The 16,144-nt window shown below is 46.9% G+C and overlaps 1 protein-coding gene across 1 annotated transcript in view; it reads right to left on the reverse strand.

The window, feature by feature from the left end:
- Positions 1–16,144, reverse strand: part of LOC142590164 (membrane metallo-endopeptidase-like 1) — a 42,539-nt gene that overhangs the window by 16,315 nt on the left and 10,080 nt on the right. Inside the window, exons 4-7 of the mRNA XM_075702057.1 lie at positions 15,911–16,111; positions 5,734–5,937; positions 3,506–3,769; positions 2,272–2,406 (exon numbers count right to left, since the gene is read on the reverse strand). Coding sequence (XP_075558172.1) covers positions 2,272–2,406; positions 3,506–3,769; positions 5,734–5,937; positions 15,911–16,111 — 804 coding nt within the window. The remainder of the gene's footprint in view (positions 1–2,271; positions 2,407–3,505; positions 3,770–5,733; positions 5,938–15,910; positions 16,112–16,144) is intronic.

Here is a 16,144-nt window from a genome sequence, read left to right on the forward strand (position 1 = left end):
CCGAATATCTGTTCCGTAGCTTGATCCCGAATTCCTCTATTTTCCCTCTTAGCGCTAACTCATTGATTGACCTATTATGTACCAGTTTATTCTGTTCGCTCCTAAAGCCTAGGCTAATTTGAGTTCTTGCCATCCTATGGTCACTGCACTGCACCTTGCCGAGCACGTCCACGTCGTGTATGATGCCAGGGTTAGGGCAGAGTATGAGGTATATATCATTTCTAGTCTCGCCATTCGGGCTCCTCGACGTCCACTTTTGGCTATCCCGCTTGCGGAAGGAGTTATTCATTATCTGCATAATATTCCGTTCTGCAAACTACTAATAACTCTTCCCTGCTATTCCAAGAACCTATGCCATAATCCCCCACTGACTTGTCTCGAGCCTGCTTCTTGCCTACCCTGGCATTGACGTCGCCCATCAGTATAGTGTATTTTGTTTTGACTTTACCTATCGCCGACTCCACGTCTTCATAGAAGCTTTCGACTTCCTGGTCATCATGACTGGAAGTAGGAGCCCTCTCGTTAACTTACCCTCTCGTTAATGCCCTAGAATTCCTGTATGTTACCAGCTATATCCCTACTAATCAGGAATCCGACTCCTAGTTCTCGTCTCTCCGCTAAGCTCCGGTAGCACAGGACCGCCTGCTTTTTAGCACTGTATATGCCTCTTTTGTCCTCCTAACCTCAATGAGCCCTATTATATCCAATTTCCTACCCTCTAATTCCTCCGATAGCAGTGCCAGACTCGCCTCAGTAGATAACGTTCTAGCGTTAAACGTTTCCAAGTTGAGATTCCAATAGTGGCCTGTCCCGACCCAGAGATTCTTAGCACTCTCTGGTACGTCACATGACTGACCGCCGCCCTGGTCAGTTGCTTCCCAGCTGCTGGGGACTGAGGGCCGCAGTTTGATTGTTGTATTATTATAGGAGGTTGTGACCAAGTACTGCACCAGGGTGGCAAATCCTGCTCTGGTGAGGGAGTGAGTTACCGGTTCTCGTCACCGGGACCAGGCCGCACTCCAGGCCTGTTTATGCAATTTTATCAACACGTGGATTTTTTTTAAATGCGGTGGAAAGTTGCGCGGCGCCGGGATTCGAACCACGGTCCACTTGCACGCAAGGTGGATGCTCTACCTCTACGCCACCGCTGCATGGCCCAATAAAGGGATCTAATTCTGCGCATGGGCCCCTGCATTGCTTTCTGCTGGCATGCGTTTCCTTATACCTTGTTGCACGATGCCAAAATGGTTAAATGATTTCCAGGCGCGCCTTCAGACCATTTTTTCTCTACTGATATACGATATGCTCAATGACACTGTCCCTTGTGTTTTATTATTAGGCTTTATCGGTTCTAACCTCGCCCTAAACAGGTATCACAACGGTGGCGCGGCTGACAATGTTTGCTTGACGAAACGTGACAGGAGCCAGCAGCAAGAATGGTTGTTAAAGCGTAGCGTTCTTTTCGTACCATTCCATGGTTTCCCATGGGTCGGTCGGCCTGTCGCTCGTCAGGTTGTCGCTGAATCGATTCACATTCACTTAAAAAAAAATCAACTCGGAACTTCGGCCGCCCAGTGCAGCAGCCCGATGCTCCAGCCATTGGCCACACTTCTTGTCACGTTGTGTAGCACGGAAATGCGAGAGCCCATGCGTGCGCGGCACATTCATAGCATTTCAAAAACACCTTCACGAAAGCTCTGCTTCACGTTGATTCCAACATGTGGATGTATCCGCATAATTGATTAAGATGCAATAAAGCCTCGGTTACTTCGTTACTCCTATCCAAAATCGTCGTTCCGGTATGAGGGGTGGGAGAATGTGCTGCTTCCTCCTGCTGCCCCCCCCCTCCCCCGGAAGAAAATTTTATGCGGTCCCCCATAGCTGTGACACTAAAGTGGCGAGCGCAGCGGACGGGAAAAGAGAGCTACGGAAATAGCGAATTGCTCTAAACAAGTAATCGTAACGTTTTTAAATTCGCACTATAAACCTATCATATGCACTGTGAAACATAAATTTACTTTTAATTTAGGCAGAACAATTATTACTAAACATATAAATGCTCCAAATATACCAGATACTTCGTCGGGAGATCGTTAGCAACGTGTGAGTTTACAACTGGCCAAACGTCTTCGCTTTTCGTTTTTTTTTTCAGCTTGCTACACGCTAAAGGCTTAACACGTAATTACGACCAATTATTGAGAAGGTTTCCGATTCACAGCCATAATGCTGAAGTCATTGGGCGCTTAGAAGGTCTATCGTCTTGAAACTTACATTGCTTGCAGCTTTTCCTGAGTGTCTGCATCGTCGCGGTCGTCTGCGAGGTGGGGCTTCCATCCCTCAAACTCCGTGGCCTCAACAATGGCGACGGCATCCTTGCGAGACTGCGCGTCCATCCATGGGAGGAAGCTGCACAAAGCCAGGGCATTCAAGAAGGCCTAAGGTAGTCATACAGAACTACCGATCGGCAACAAGAAGTGTAATTAATGGAGCATCATTTCTTTAATTATAACTAGCAAGAAAAAAAAAAGAATCGCATCTGCTCGAAGTCAGATGAGGCTACCTGTGAAAGCGGTTTTATGGGTGCGAACTTGATTATCCATATTATTGAAGTGTAGCGAGTGGAAAATCTATGGAAATAAGAATTATTGTATTTTATTTTTTGCCTACGACAGCATCCGCCCGCTGTTGAGAGTAGGAAAAGGCGGCTGCGCTATTCGTATAAAACTAGCGAGCGCAAATAATACATATCTATTAATAACACCAACACTGAGCTTGTTAAAAGTCCTGTGGTTAGTTAACACAAATTACGACTTCCGAAGACCGAAGATAAACGGGGCAGGAAAGTAATCCGAGCTTAACGGCACGAAAAGCGTTTGGAAAAGCTGGCAATTTTCCACTTTTAAAGTAGTGCGCATGTACTTAACATTCAAGGGAGGAAGAACACAAACAAGGACAGTGCAGCTCATGAGCCTTATTCGGGTGCGTAGCTGGGTTCTGACACGAGCAGGTTAAGTAAATAAGAGGAATGCATTTGTTGTTGTAGACGTCACTTACATTGCTCGTATAAAAGAAGATCGCTGGAGGCCTCACGTCAATTAAGAGGAGCGACAAGACCAAACGGCGTGATACGTGCGTAGTGAAAATTTAGGAGACGACGAATTGCTTGTGGCGAACATTTGACTAATATTTGCTTACTTTTTCTTGCTATGAGCAGCGCAATACCTTGCACTCGGCTTATTATTGGGCAATGCAGACTTGTCCTGGCATCTTCAATCCATATTGAAACTGAATACGATCGAAAACGTCAGTCGGTGTCGCAAATAGCTAACGAGAAGTCGTAGGAAGCGCAGACATTGTAGCATTTATGATCTAGAAGGGCATGCCCTAACGTTTACACAACAGCGAATAATAACTCCACGACGCCATGCTATCGAACCCTCAAACTGTACCGCAACTCTAAACGAGGAACTCCAGTTGTTTGCATTGATGTTGCATTAGCGCGTACCTCAAAAGTCTTATCGTGGTGTTGCGAATGTTACTCAGAAGGCGCTCGACCTGCCGCATGCCTGCAGTGCCAAGCGATGCATGCGCCCTCTGAAGGAAGAGATGCCGCCGGAAGCGGCTCTCGGCGAGGGCATAGCAGTCACTGGGTCGGTTGGCCAACGCCATCGCTGCGCTACCGTAGGAAGCAACACCGCCATCCAGCGAGGCAATCACCGAGAACTGTTGCGCGAACCACCAGCCCAGTGTGTACAGTAGGTCCTGGTTCCTGCGAGGATACCTTCATTATTTATTAATGCGATAGCAATTATATGAAGACACCGCGTGCACGTCTGCCGTCGCCGTCGCCGTGATGTTCCATATGATGTCGCCGTGATGTTGCATATGCCGCATGAGCGAGTGAATGCGTGCGAGGGCGAGCGGCAACCGTGACTCAATCTCGCGCGCGCGCTGCGGAGGAAAGCGGGGAGGAAGCGGGCCATCTTCCATCGTGCGCAAGGTTCCAGGTTGAGGGTATCGAGCGGGGGCGGGTTGGTGTGTTCTACTCCCGGCATGTAAACTGCGCATCAAAAGTATAGAGTGGCATCAGAGAGTCCTCATTGATTTACTTCTTTTCACGAACTCAGTTTCGCTGTCCAGGATATGGATATTCCATGACATCAGAATACAGACGCTTTTTCGGTTCTTGCAGTTGGAGCAACTGCCCCGCGGAAGCGCTTTCAGAAGCGCATGCAGAAATTTTGTTTACTTTATTTACTTTATTTTTACTTATATATTTTTGGGGGCAACAGACTTATTGCCAGGTGTAGTGGCGGTGAAGAACTATTCAGATCTAAAGCTACGAAACTGGAATCTGCCTCACAGGCAATACGCAACATCTATGTTTATTGAGACACTCGGCAAGTTTAGTCGTGCATCGCGACGTCACGATAACGTCGATGACGCAATGCCGGGCATTTCCAGACAAGCTTGAATATGAAAGAAAATTATCACACATGCACAACTAACGCTCGACATATGCTGTCATCTTCCATTTGCTGATACTTGTCCGAGAAGTGTGAGGTAGAACCTTTACAATTTCAAAAATTATTTATCAGGCCTCCAGGAAGCCTACATTGCTTAACCATTTTCTTGTAAACTCAGTACTACTTCACCTTTATTTCCGGCAGCGCAGAATACATTCGCAGAAGAAACAATAATATGTTTGTACCCTAATCAGTACAATATTTTTCTAGTCAATGAGTCTTGAAATGTCTATCATATCACTGAAAACTCAGCAGCGTATCAATAATTAGTGTGTTTCACCGAACACATTCAGCAATTTTTAAGAATATCCGGTGACAAACAGCGCAGTTCTAGTCCATGAGCTCGTTTACTCGAGAATGTGAAGATTAAGCAAAATATTGAATATATACTCGGCTAAATAAATATATAGTAATGCAGTTTTTAACGAATTACATTATGACACGTATTGCAATTTACAAATTCTAGGAGCGGAGTTCGCCAGGCGAATCTATTTGAAACGAATTCTCAGAATGACACGAGTTTCAAGATATTCATTCCCGAACTTTGCGGAGAAACGCAATGGTGTTTCAGTTGCTTTTGTGCTTCAATGCATAAAATGACGTTTTGTCAAGAAAGTAAGCGGAACGATAGCGCATTTGGTACCTGCAGTACGAGCAGTGGCGTAGCAACAGGGGGGGGGGGGGGGGGGCGTGGGTCCCGGGTGCAAGGGGCCTGTGGAGGGGGGGGCGGTGTCATATACGTCTGAAGACACCGCGGGCTACTACCGGGAGGGGGGGGGTGACAGAAGACCTATGGGCCCCGGGTACCAGACGACCTAGCTACGCCACTGAGTACGAGGGCGCTTATCTCGCAATAAGTGTCATTTACACAGTTCCTTTCAAGTGCATATGCCTTGTAGTCTCACCCAATATAATTTTTAGACTGGAATATATGCCTAGAAAAAGTTATTTTAAAACCTTAATTAGGCATTTTTCCTAATTATTCCATTTTACATTGAATTTTTTGTGAAATTAATGCCTGCCGTTTCGAGAAGACCAGCTCATGGCCTGGATGTGCGAACTGCAACAGGCAATTAAAAAGAATTGCAAGCGTTCGCTGAAACACCTTGTATATGAAACGATAGCCATTACAGCGTTAAGACGTGCTTAAAAAGCTGGCCTCAGTGGCCTACTGCTAAAGCACGTATATCGCTCGGCCCTTACAAACCTGAAGTTTTTGAAGAGTTCGTTCATCGTTTGACTGAGGCCAATGTCATCGATCAGGATGCAGTCTTCAGCCACGAACTTGTGAGGCCGCAGGAGGTGGTTGAGGAATTGCAGCCAGGTCTGGCTCGGTATGTAGGGCGTAAATGAATCTGCCGCACTTATTTGCAACCGGAACTCCGTCAGGGCACCCCGTTTGATCCTGTGACTGAGCCATATAAAGAGTATTATTATTGAGGGTAACCAAAAAAAAGGCTTTTTATTGCAATAGCAACTATATGGACACTCCAGGTGCATTTCCGCCGACGTCGCCGCCGTCGCCGTAAGGTTCCGTATAAAGTCCCAGAGCGATACAATCGTCAAAGGGTGCCGCATTCTGTGTGTACGGGTGAAATCGCGAGAGGGGGAGCCGGCGACCGCGGCTCCATGTCGCCCACGCAAGGGAGGGAAGCGGGCAGGAAGTGTGCAGCCTGTCGTCGCGTGCAGAGCTCGGGGGGGGGGGGGGGGAGGGGGAGGTTGTGGGGGCGCGTGTCCTATTAGCCCCGAGAACGAACTACAGGGGCGCTGCGAGCGCCGGTCGCGTGACGTCAGGGCACGGACTCGCGCCTTTCGTCTGCTGCAGTTTGGGCCGCGTCCGGGCGCTAAATTTGTGCGGTGGTTTCGTTTGTTCGCGCTCGTTCTCTCTGCTTGTATACGTATGGCGGTAATCTCAAATATTTTTTTACGACGTCTTCAGTCACGAAAATGTATTCAAAGAGCTTATTTCTTAGACGAAAATGCGCTCTCAAAGGCGACGCTGCAGTGCCAGCCGAAGTAGCGCAGACCAGTCCATTGCGGGTTTTTCATGCGCGGATCGACAACTGCAAATACAGAGCATATAATAATCCAGTTATGGTACCATACCTGCCCCGGTGCCACAGGTACGTCACAAACACTGGCTATATATGACCTCTACAACAGTTTCTTTGATTTTAATCCGCTAAAACAGGTTTGCTCATGACGAGTGGTTCGTGGCATAATATCGAATTTTTGCATTTCTTCAAAGAAGCGCTCGGCAGTAATACGAGGACTTAACATTATAGTTTAGATTCTAAAAGCACCACTTGTTTCTTTAACTGCTTCTCAAAATTAGGTGGTTCTTCGCGTGTTTATTTTAAGTGGCGGTAATTTGAAGTAAAGCTAATTAAGGCTAACAGCTTTTTGCAGAATACAAAAAGGAATGTACCAATACATATTCCCTTTTCCGTGCTACACATTCAACTCACTTGAGAAATTTACTGGTGCTTGTTGCTCGAGGAATATACATGACGAATCTGTTTGGTGTACTGACACAGGCTGCTCGGCCCAAATATTTTAGTGAAATATGCCTTTTGGACCATATGGCTGCAGCCGGAAAGAAGTCGAAGCGTCAATCATTAGTAGTATGGGACAATGTGAAGATATAATTCCCCGGTGGAGAGTAAAAAGGCAAGTGATATATGCGAGGCTTGTGGTGTTCTTGTGGTGTTTTCTTTAAGGAGGTTTGCTAGGTTCTCTTCTATGTACTGATGAAGCGAATAGTTATCCGTTTGTATAATGAAGCAACGCTGCATCGAGGCATGGTGAGGCACAAAAAGATTGAATTTTCCCTTTCTAGAGAATCTAAGCTGCGCTGTAGTCGGGAATACTTTAGGCCTTCCAATTGGTGCTGTAAAAATGACGCTATGGTTTCAACTCGAAGTTGTAGTGAACTGATGGGTTTCGCATGCAATGCGCGCCTCGCCATACTGGCAGTCGGTTGCTACCGTTGCGTGAGGGATGTGCCATATATTGTCGATAAAGGCTACTGAGGGCCACCATGAAACATTTCATCGCTTGCAATTCATTGGCTCTCAACCTTAACCTCGAAAATTTTCTCTCAGGTGATTGCTACTATGGTATTTATGAAACAACTATGTAAATGCTCTACATGACACGCCGTCATGTTAGCAGGCATAAGCAATTCGTTTTTAGGAGGCCTGTTTCAGAGAGGGGAGAAAACAACAGCAATCTCTTTCATAAGAAATGCGCGCCTCTCTCTTTTGCGCAATAATAAATGGCCACATTTCACTAGAACAACTCACCAGAGTAATAAGAATCATGATGACACTTTCGCTGGGCAGTGCCTTTCTAACGCGGTTAACATGTTGACGCCAATTACCAATATTTTTCTTCCATGTAAAATGCGATATCTCTCACAGCTAAATACTAAGGGAATGCTAAGTGTTTAGCGAAGCATCATACACAAATTTGCGTGTTGAATTTGCAGAAAGCATTTTTACGCAAAATTTATGGACAGACGCGGCGCATATATGCATTGTAAAACCAGTAGACCCCCCTTCGACGCTACATAGCTTGCGATATCCGAGCCGCAAATTTTCTCCACTCGAAACGCTTTTGAATAAAAGCCGCGGTTCAGGCATGACAGACGAAAGAAGCCGACATACCCTTCAACAAGTATGGCTCGAGCCAATCATAGCCCAAGCACACACGACGGTAATAAGCGCGCGCGGCAGCAGAGCGAGCCGGAGCGAGCGGTGTCCTGGCCGTGACGTCACTCGCGAGAGGGCGCCACTCCGAATTCTCGCCGCTAATACCGGGCCGCTTATCGCGAAAGCCGTCCAGGGGTAGCCCTCTCTCAAGTTCAACAAATGGCCACAGAGGGCGAAAAAATCGACCGCGCGCCGCTGCTAACAAAAGCAGCGTAGTAGAATCACTTCGGGATGCCAACGTTAGTTCCAACACTTCCCGGCAGAGGCGTCGTAGTAAGCGCAATTTTGTCTTACAAACTTTCTCTTACATTTACCGAAGCATTTTTTTTTACATAAGAAACAGCGCAAAATTATCATTGCTAATTAGATAATGTACTCTTTGTTAGTAAGTTTATAGTTTCTTCGTCATTATAAACGCAAATAGCGTTCAGCATCATCGATCTTTCACGTGACTTCTGGCCTGGATTTAAAAATTTTACCGGTATTTTCGAGTGCACGGCGCCACGGATTCATTCGTTCGTACACTCAGACTGATTGCTTCTTTGTTTCTGAAGCTAGTTTCTTGCGCTTCCATGTCTCGCGTTATTTAACTTGGGGTGAAGTTACGTGTTTGCAAGCGGACATGTAAGCCCGGAAGTTGGGTTTCGGTCGTGAGCCATTCGGAACAAGTCTGCATCGAAACGGGAGCTGGATTTTGCTGCGGCTAACAACGGCAATAACGGTGAGTCGTTTAACACCGCTGCTTGAATCGTTACATAATACCCGTCTCATTACCTTCCAGGCGGGCACAAGTTAACGAACTAGATCCTGCATTACATATGGGCAGTCAGGATCTCAGCTGCTGTTTCCTAAATAAACCTTTACTTGCGAGGCTGTCGTTTACACACACAACCAGGAAAGAAAGAGCGATATCGGAACGCGCGTCTCATTTTTCGTCTTATTGTAGCCGTAGTCGTAGGTGACTGAGTAGCCTTATCAATATACATATTAAACTTTTTTTTTCGAGTCCGGCAGCAACGTCTTTCGTCCACAAAACCGAATAATCCTTTGGTAAAGTGAAGTGAAAGTACAGAATTTAATGTATTAAACAGTTGCAAGCATGATAATTCACCCATATTTCGTTTTTGTTGGTGCCAAATGTTCTTGCTGTTCAGTTTGGCTTACCGTAGGGCATTTATTTTTGCAGTAGTAAAGCGGTGCATCACGTTCGTGCAGGAAAATAATGCATCAGTTCTAATAGCTTCATGACTTTCATGCATTTGCTTGTGGAACCAGCAGTGTGATCTTTTGTATTGTATAAATGAACGCACAAATGTTCTCGTTTGTGATCTTAATAATACTTAAGCTGTTGACATGCATTGTAGCAAGGCAGACATCAATTTTGTGGACAATAGCAATATTTACTTAGCATGCTGCTTAAGCACCCTAGAACAGACAGTGCACATTTGCATGTGTTCTGTAGCCGCAAATCATAACATATATGTGAATGAATGAATGAATGAATATATCTTTATTTCCAATAGATTGGGGGAGACAGGGAAGAAAAGCTGCAAGTGCAGCTTGAAAAAACACCCTGCCCCCTATGAAGACAAGACATGGGCAGCGCGGAGCTGCCGCGTGTTTTTAACAAAAAAAAATATATATACACAGTTTTGCAAGAATGCATAAAAAGTGAGTAGTTGTGCGTAAAGAAGCTACAAAACGTTTCACATATGACAGACAAAAAAAGAAACATATATACACATATATATGTAATATAAATGTGAACAAAAAGCTGTAAAACTCATATAAACTGCACTTCTGAAATAGCTGGCCATATAAACATTAATATTAGTCACAGTGAATTAGTCGAGAAAATTCTGATGGGGTAAGGCATATATATCAATGCCAATGGATTTTGCTGCGGCTGACAACGGCAATAACGGTGAGTCGTTTAACACCGCTGCTTGAATCGTTATATAATACCCGTCTCATTACCTTCCAGGCGGGCACAAGTTATGCATTCCATATTGCAATCACAAGGTCGTGGGATCGAATCCCGGCCACGGCGGCCGCAGTTCGATGGGGGCGAAATGCGAAAACACCCGTGTACTTAGATTTAGGTGCACGTTAAAGAATCCCAGGTGGTCGAAATTTCCGGAGCCCTCCACTACGGCGTGCCTCATAATCAGAAAGTGGTTTTGGCACGTAAAACCACATAATTAAAGAAATTCATATTGCAAAACTTCGCTTTTTCAATTTCTGATTCAGTCAAAATTTCTGTTCCAGACATGCAGTAATGAGGACGGCACCAGTATAAAAAAACAAACTACACGCACTAAACAGAAGCTGCTGCCTGCTACAACAAGGTCATTGTGTGGACGTTGGCTACTACTTCAAGGTAAGCACATGGTTCAGAAATAAATATGTTTGATATATGCTGTATTTATTGGCTTGCTGTTTGCAGCAGATATGAATGTTTGTGCATATTTATGGTTCAGTATAATTGGTTCGAACATAAAAGTAAACACATAAGTTTGGCTAATCTGTGCTGTATCTCATGTGTCACCGTTTTGCCCCAACAGAGTCTACGCCAAGCACATCTTGGTCATCACAGAAGCTCCTATCTGCGCCAACAAGGGGCTGGAGCCGAATTTGCAAGGCTTTTACACCGAGAACAAAGAAGCGCATGCAGAAGAATATCATCAAGTCTGCAGAGGACTGTGTCAAGACTGAAAAGAGCTTCAGCCACCATTCCACCAGCACGGACATTTGGCTGAGTCATCCAGGTAACTCAAAAAGGACTTTCTAGAAATTCATCGCCTTCAGATGCACCTGCAACATCTGACCAAGCACGGACGACACTGGCCAAAAGATCGAGTTCCGTCAGTTTGCCCTTAATCAGATTCCTAGCCATGTCAATTCCGTTTGTGCCAAGTGTAATTTTTCTTATACAAATGCAAGCTTTCTCATTGCCCATTTTTGTTAGAGATCATTCATCCTCATCCAAACATTAAGGTCAACCGATTCTTCGCTGATACTTAATACCAGTCACTGTCTAGTAGCCTAACATATCTGTAGCAGTATCTTCTAGTGTATGTTGTCATGCGAAATTCCTCTCCTGAAATAGCTGATGCGCATTGGCATGTGTCTTGCAGTAAACTATGCACATGTGCTGTGCACCATCTTACTTTTCTTGATGTTTTTAGCCTTCAATGCATGTAGAGCAGAGTGGCTTCTCTCTTGAATGCAAGCTTTCTCATTTTCCATATTCCTAGTCTCGTTGATGATTGCTCCTCTTCCTTGATAGCCTGGGTCTTTGTGAAAGCTACACCGAAGTGATTGATAGCAGAATCTGGTTTTGCTGCCCCACTTGGTTGTGGTAACTCTGTTACGTTCCTCGGATGTGGGGGCCTGGTCAGTTGCATTGGTAAGCAGTCCCTCGAGGTAAGCATTTGCTCCTGCAGTCCGCAAAGCGACATAGACTCCCAGTATACACACACCGTAACTGGTGCGCCCCGTTCGTTCTGGCCAGCTGCAGCCATGGGCAAATTGTGCTTGTGGCCTACCTGGGCCATGATTTGCTCAAAACGGAGACCAGCATATGTGCTTACATGGTTCGAAGTTGATAGCCGTATGGGTGGAAAGGCCCGCAAAAGTGGCTGATGAAGGTGGTGCCCACGAAAGCGACTTGTCCATATTGAGACAATGTGGGACACCAAGTGTGAGCCACGCATTAGCGGCCTCCGAAAGAAAAGAAACGTGCAGGTTGGAAAGGAGTCAATGCTAAAATGATGGGCAGTCCATGTCACTGTGTAGGCTGCGGCAGCAGATGCCTGCGTCACCCAATTGCTTCACACTGCAAGTTGCTCATCTTTAACAGCGACTGCCGCTGCAAACAGGTGGGACACTCTGTCCAATCTGTTTCTGCTGCTGGTTGTCGCTCGTTACTAGACCACCACGTGCGACGAAAGCAAGCATTACGCCTGTAGGTAAGCGGCTGAATGTACCGTAAGGACCCGTGTATGTGAATGCTCACTGTTGCCATATGGTTCGTAGCCAATGTATAATGTATTGTCTGAACCTTATGTGGTGATTGATTGCTGTTTAATTTTGCTGTAATGTCACTTGGCTACGGTCGCAGTGAATCTTTAGAATCTTGCGGCCTGGTCGGTTGCACTGGGAAGCAGTCTCTCGAAGTAAGCATTCGCTTCCGCAGCCTGCAAAGCGACATAGACTCCCAATTTTCATGCACCGTGATTCGTGCTCCCCGTTCGCCCTTTCCTGCTGCAGCAATGGGCAAATTGTGTCTCTGGCCTTTCTCGGCCGTGATTAGGCATGAACGGAGACCAGCATACATGCTTACATGGTCGGACGTGTATGAAGTTGGGTGGAAAGGCCCGCAAAAGTGGCTGATGAAGGTGGTGCCCACGAAAGCGACTTGTCCATATTGAGACAATGTGGGACACCAAGTGTGAGCCACGCATTAGCGGCCTCCGAAAGAAAAGAAACGTGCAGGTTGGAAAGGAGTCAATGCTAAAATGATGGGCAGTCCATGTCACTGTGTAGGCTGCGGCAGCAGATGCCTGCGTCACCCAATTGCTTCACACTGCAAGTTGCTCATCTTTAACAGCGACTGCCGCTGCAAACAGGTGGGACACTCTGTCCAATCTGTTTCTGCTGCTGGTTGTCGCTCGTTACTAGACCACCACGTTCGACGAAAGCAAGCATTACGCCTGTAGGTAAGCGGCTGAATGTACCGTAAAGACCCGTGTATGTGAATGCTCACTGTATGCTACCTTATGTGATGATTGATTGCTGTTTAATTTTGCTGTTATGTCACTTGGCTACGGTCGCAGTGAATCTTTAGAATCTTGCGGCCTGGTCGGTTGCACTGGGAAGCAGTCTCTCGAAGTAAGCATTCGCTTCCGCAGCCTGCAAAGCGACATAGACTCCCAATTTTCATGCACCGTGATTCGTGCTCCCCGTTCGCCCTTTCCTGCTGCAGCAATGGGCAAATTGTGCCTCTGGCCTTTCTCGGCCGCGATTAGGCATGAACGGAGGCCAGCATATGTGCTTACATAGTTCGATGCGTATGAAGTTCATAGCCAGATGGTTGGAAAGGCCCGCAAAAGTAGCTGATGAAGGCGATGCCCACGAAAGCGACTTGTCCACATTGAGACAATGTGAGACACCAAGTGTAAGCCACACATTAGCGGCCTCCGAAAGAAACGTGCAGGTTGGAAAGGAATGAACGGCTAAAATCCGGGGTAGCCCATGTCGCTGTGCAGGCTGCTGCAGCAGATGCATTGCGTCACCCGATTGCTTCGCAATGCAATTTGGGCATTTTTGACGGCGACTGTCGCTGCAAACAAGTGGCACACTCTGTCCAATATGTTTCCGCTGCTGGCTGTCGCTCGTTAACCGGGCCTCCACGTGCGACGACGACAGTGAGCCGTTTACGAGCTCGCGTCAATGATTCCAGCGTATCTCGACATGCAAATTTTATTTCTGCTATTGCACGACAATGTACACTGCTTGTCTTCTGCCAATGAAGTCGCGCGTTCTGTTCACTCACTTGTGGCTTGTTTGTATGGGCGTCAGTAGAGGCTCTTGGCAATTAGAACGCGCCAGCTACGCGGCAGCGAAGGCATTGATGCATGCCGCATAGCCTGCAGGGCAAGCACGGCGCGAACCAGCGTACGCGACCGGCAAGGAATGGCCATATTGGATTTTGCTCTAAAAAAAAATTTGCACTTCCGCTTTTGCATTGAGCAACGTCATCTGACGTCCACCTAAGTAAGTTCCATGCGCTGCCGCTGCTTATTTTCGAACCACTGCTGAAGATACAGTTTCTCTTCTCTAAGTTGGTTCTTTATTCTATGGCCGTCTGCGACGGGGTCAGCGTCGTCCACGCGCTGTGTTTCTGCCGCTTAATTGACGTTGATGCGAGAGCCAGCACAAAGGTCCATTCACACGCTGCTGCTATACCGCGCTTCCTCACCCCAGTGTTATGAGAGCGAATTTCCGCGGCCATGGAGTGAGATGTGCTCTGGTTTGCGTGTGCGCGCGTGATACCATGCTTGTTAATTTAGTTGATATGCCCACGTTTGCAAGTTTATACGGCAAATAAAACTGCTATCCTCACATTGTATAGCTAGGTATCCACTAATTTGCTATCGCAATCGATGCTTCGCCTTTCGGGCGAAAGTGCGACTTCTTTATTGGGATGGCGATTCCATGGACACTCCAGCCGAATTGAAGTCGTCGGCGTAGCCGGGACGTTCCGTATGAAGCAAGATAAGATGGCTCCCCGGGCGCCGTGCGCTGTGGGCGCGAAGAATAACGTGTGAGGATGAGCCGATAAGGGCGTTGGCTTGATGCGCGCCGTCCCCCTGCACCCCCGATGTTGTATGTCACGTGATCAAGTGCACGTAAGTGGCGAAACGGGGACGTTCACACTGCGGTAATGGGTTGATACGCGCGCGAGGCGCGGTGGGCGTTTGCAGGTGAGTGCGCGTCTTCGCGGTTTTTTTTCCTTTAGCGCATATTTTATGCATGGCTTTTGGGGCTGCTGAGCGTATTCGCGGCCCACTTTTCGGGTTTTGGAGGTAATTTGGGCAAGGTGCAAAGATTCGACCCGCCGATATACCTAGGCGCTTCATATGCGTGGTCTTCCCGCGTTCCTAGCGTTTGGAAGCCGCCTGCTGCTAAGTTTCTAAGACAAATTGAAGCGATTCACTTTGTTTTTTTTTTCCTTTCGTCGTCTGTTTCACGATGCCCACGTCAACATACAATATAACGCCAACGTTATGTACAGTTTTGTGCAGCATCATGCACAGCAAATGCCTCAGGTGCATAACCGAAGTTGCGTACATTTTTGATACATCTGTATACATTTCTATTTAATTGGACGTTGTCTAGTTCTTCAACAAACCGATCAATGTAAGTAATGTAGGAATTTTCGCGTGGAATGCAGTTACACTAGTTAAGAGCGGTCATCTCATGGACTTTATCTCCTGCATCCCTGTGACGTACTTAAAGAACTGTCACGGCCACATGACAATAAAGAGGGGAGTGGTCACAAATAAATTGGATTAATAAACAAAAAGCCGAGTGAAATGTGGTTACAGAATAAATATATTGTACATACTTCTGTAAATACAATTTTAAGCAATGTTTCGTGAAAAAAGTAGCAGTTTCACTCTAATGGCTTAGCATTGATAGCGATAGCACAGTATATTGAATCACGCAAAGTAACCCACGTTGTTTTATGGGGCGCTGATATTGCAGTGAAGAGTCGCTTGCTAAATAAACTATTAAGCATGCCGCCACACGAGCACAGGCGAGCATCAACAAATCTAGCTCAACGGCAGCGAACACTGGCTGCGACAATTCGTTGGCGGGATTAAGAGCGCTAGTCAGAGTGGAGGGCAATGTTCCGTGATGCATTAAGAACTCGCTCGGCAAACCAGTGCCGTGTTGCACGTATTGAACTCTGTCGCTTGTAACATCTAGTGCCTTATACTACTTACAAACTCGTTCGTTGCCCCCTTGTCTTGTACTTCTAATCCTCGTGCCTCGATTGCTTTGCACTCGTGATCTGACCTCCCCTGGCTCTTCCTAAGTAACGCCCGCGAGCGCCTTTAGGGCAAATGTGAGTAAATGTAATGGCTCGGCGGTGTGGCGTACTCGACACCCGCCGGCTCGATGATGTGGTGCATGTCCTTCTCCTGCTGCAGCATCTTGTCGGCGTGAGAGCGGTCCGCCTTGCTGGCGCCGTACACGTCGTAGAACAGGTCAGCGTACTCCTTCAGGCGTCCCAGGTCGTCCGACACCTGCTGCTGGCGGCGCCACTTGTTCATCTGCACGCGGTTGGCGTACAAGCTGTACCTGCGACGCCGGGTGGCGCGAAAGAGCGTGAGA

The sequence above is a fragment of the Dermacentor variabilis genome, chromosome 8, assembly GCF_050947875.1.
Source record: "Dermacentor variabilis isolate Ectoservices chromosome 8, ASM5094787v1, whole genome shotgun sequence".
NCBI classification, from domain to species: Eukaryota; Metazoa; Arthropoda; class Arachnida; order Ixodida; family Ixodidae; genus Dermacentor; species Dermacentor variabilis.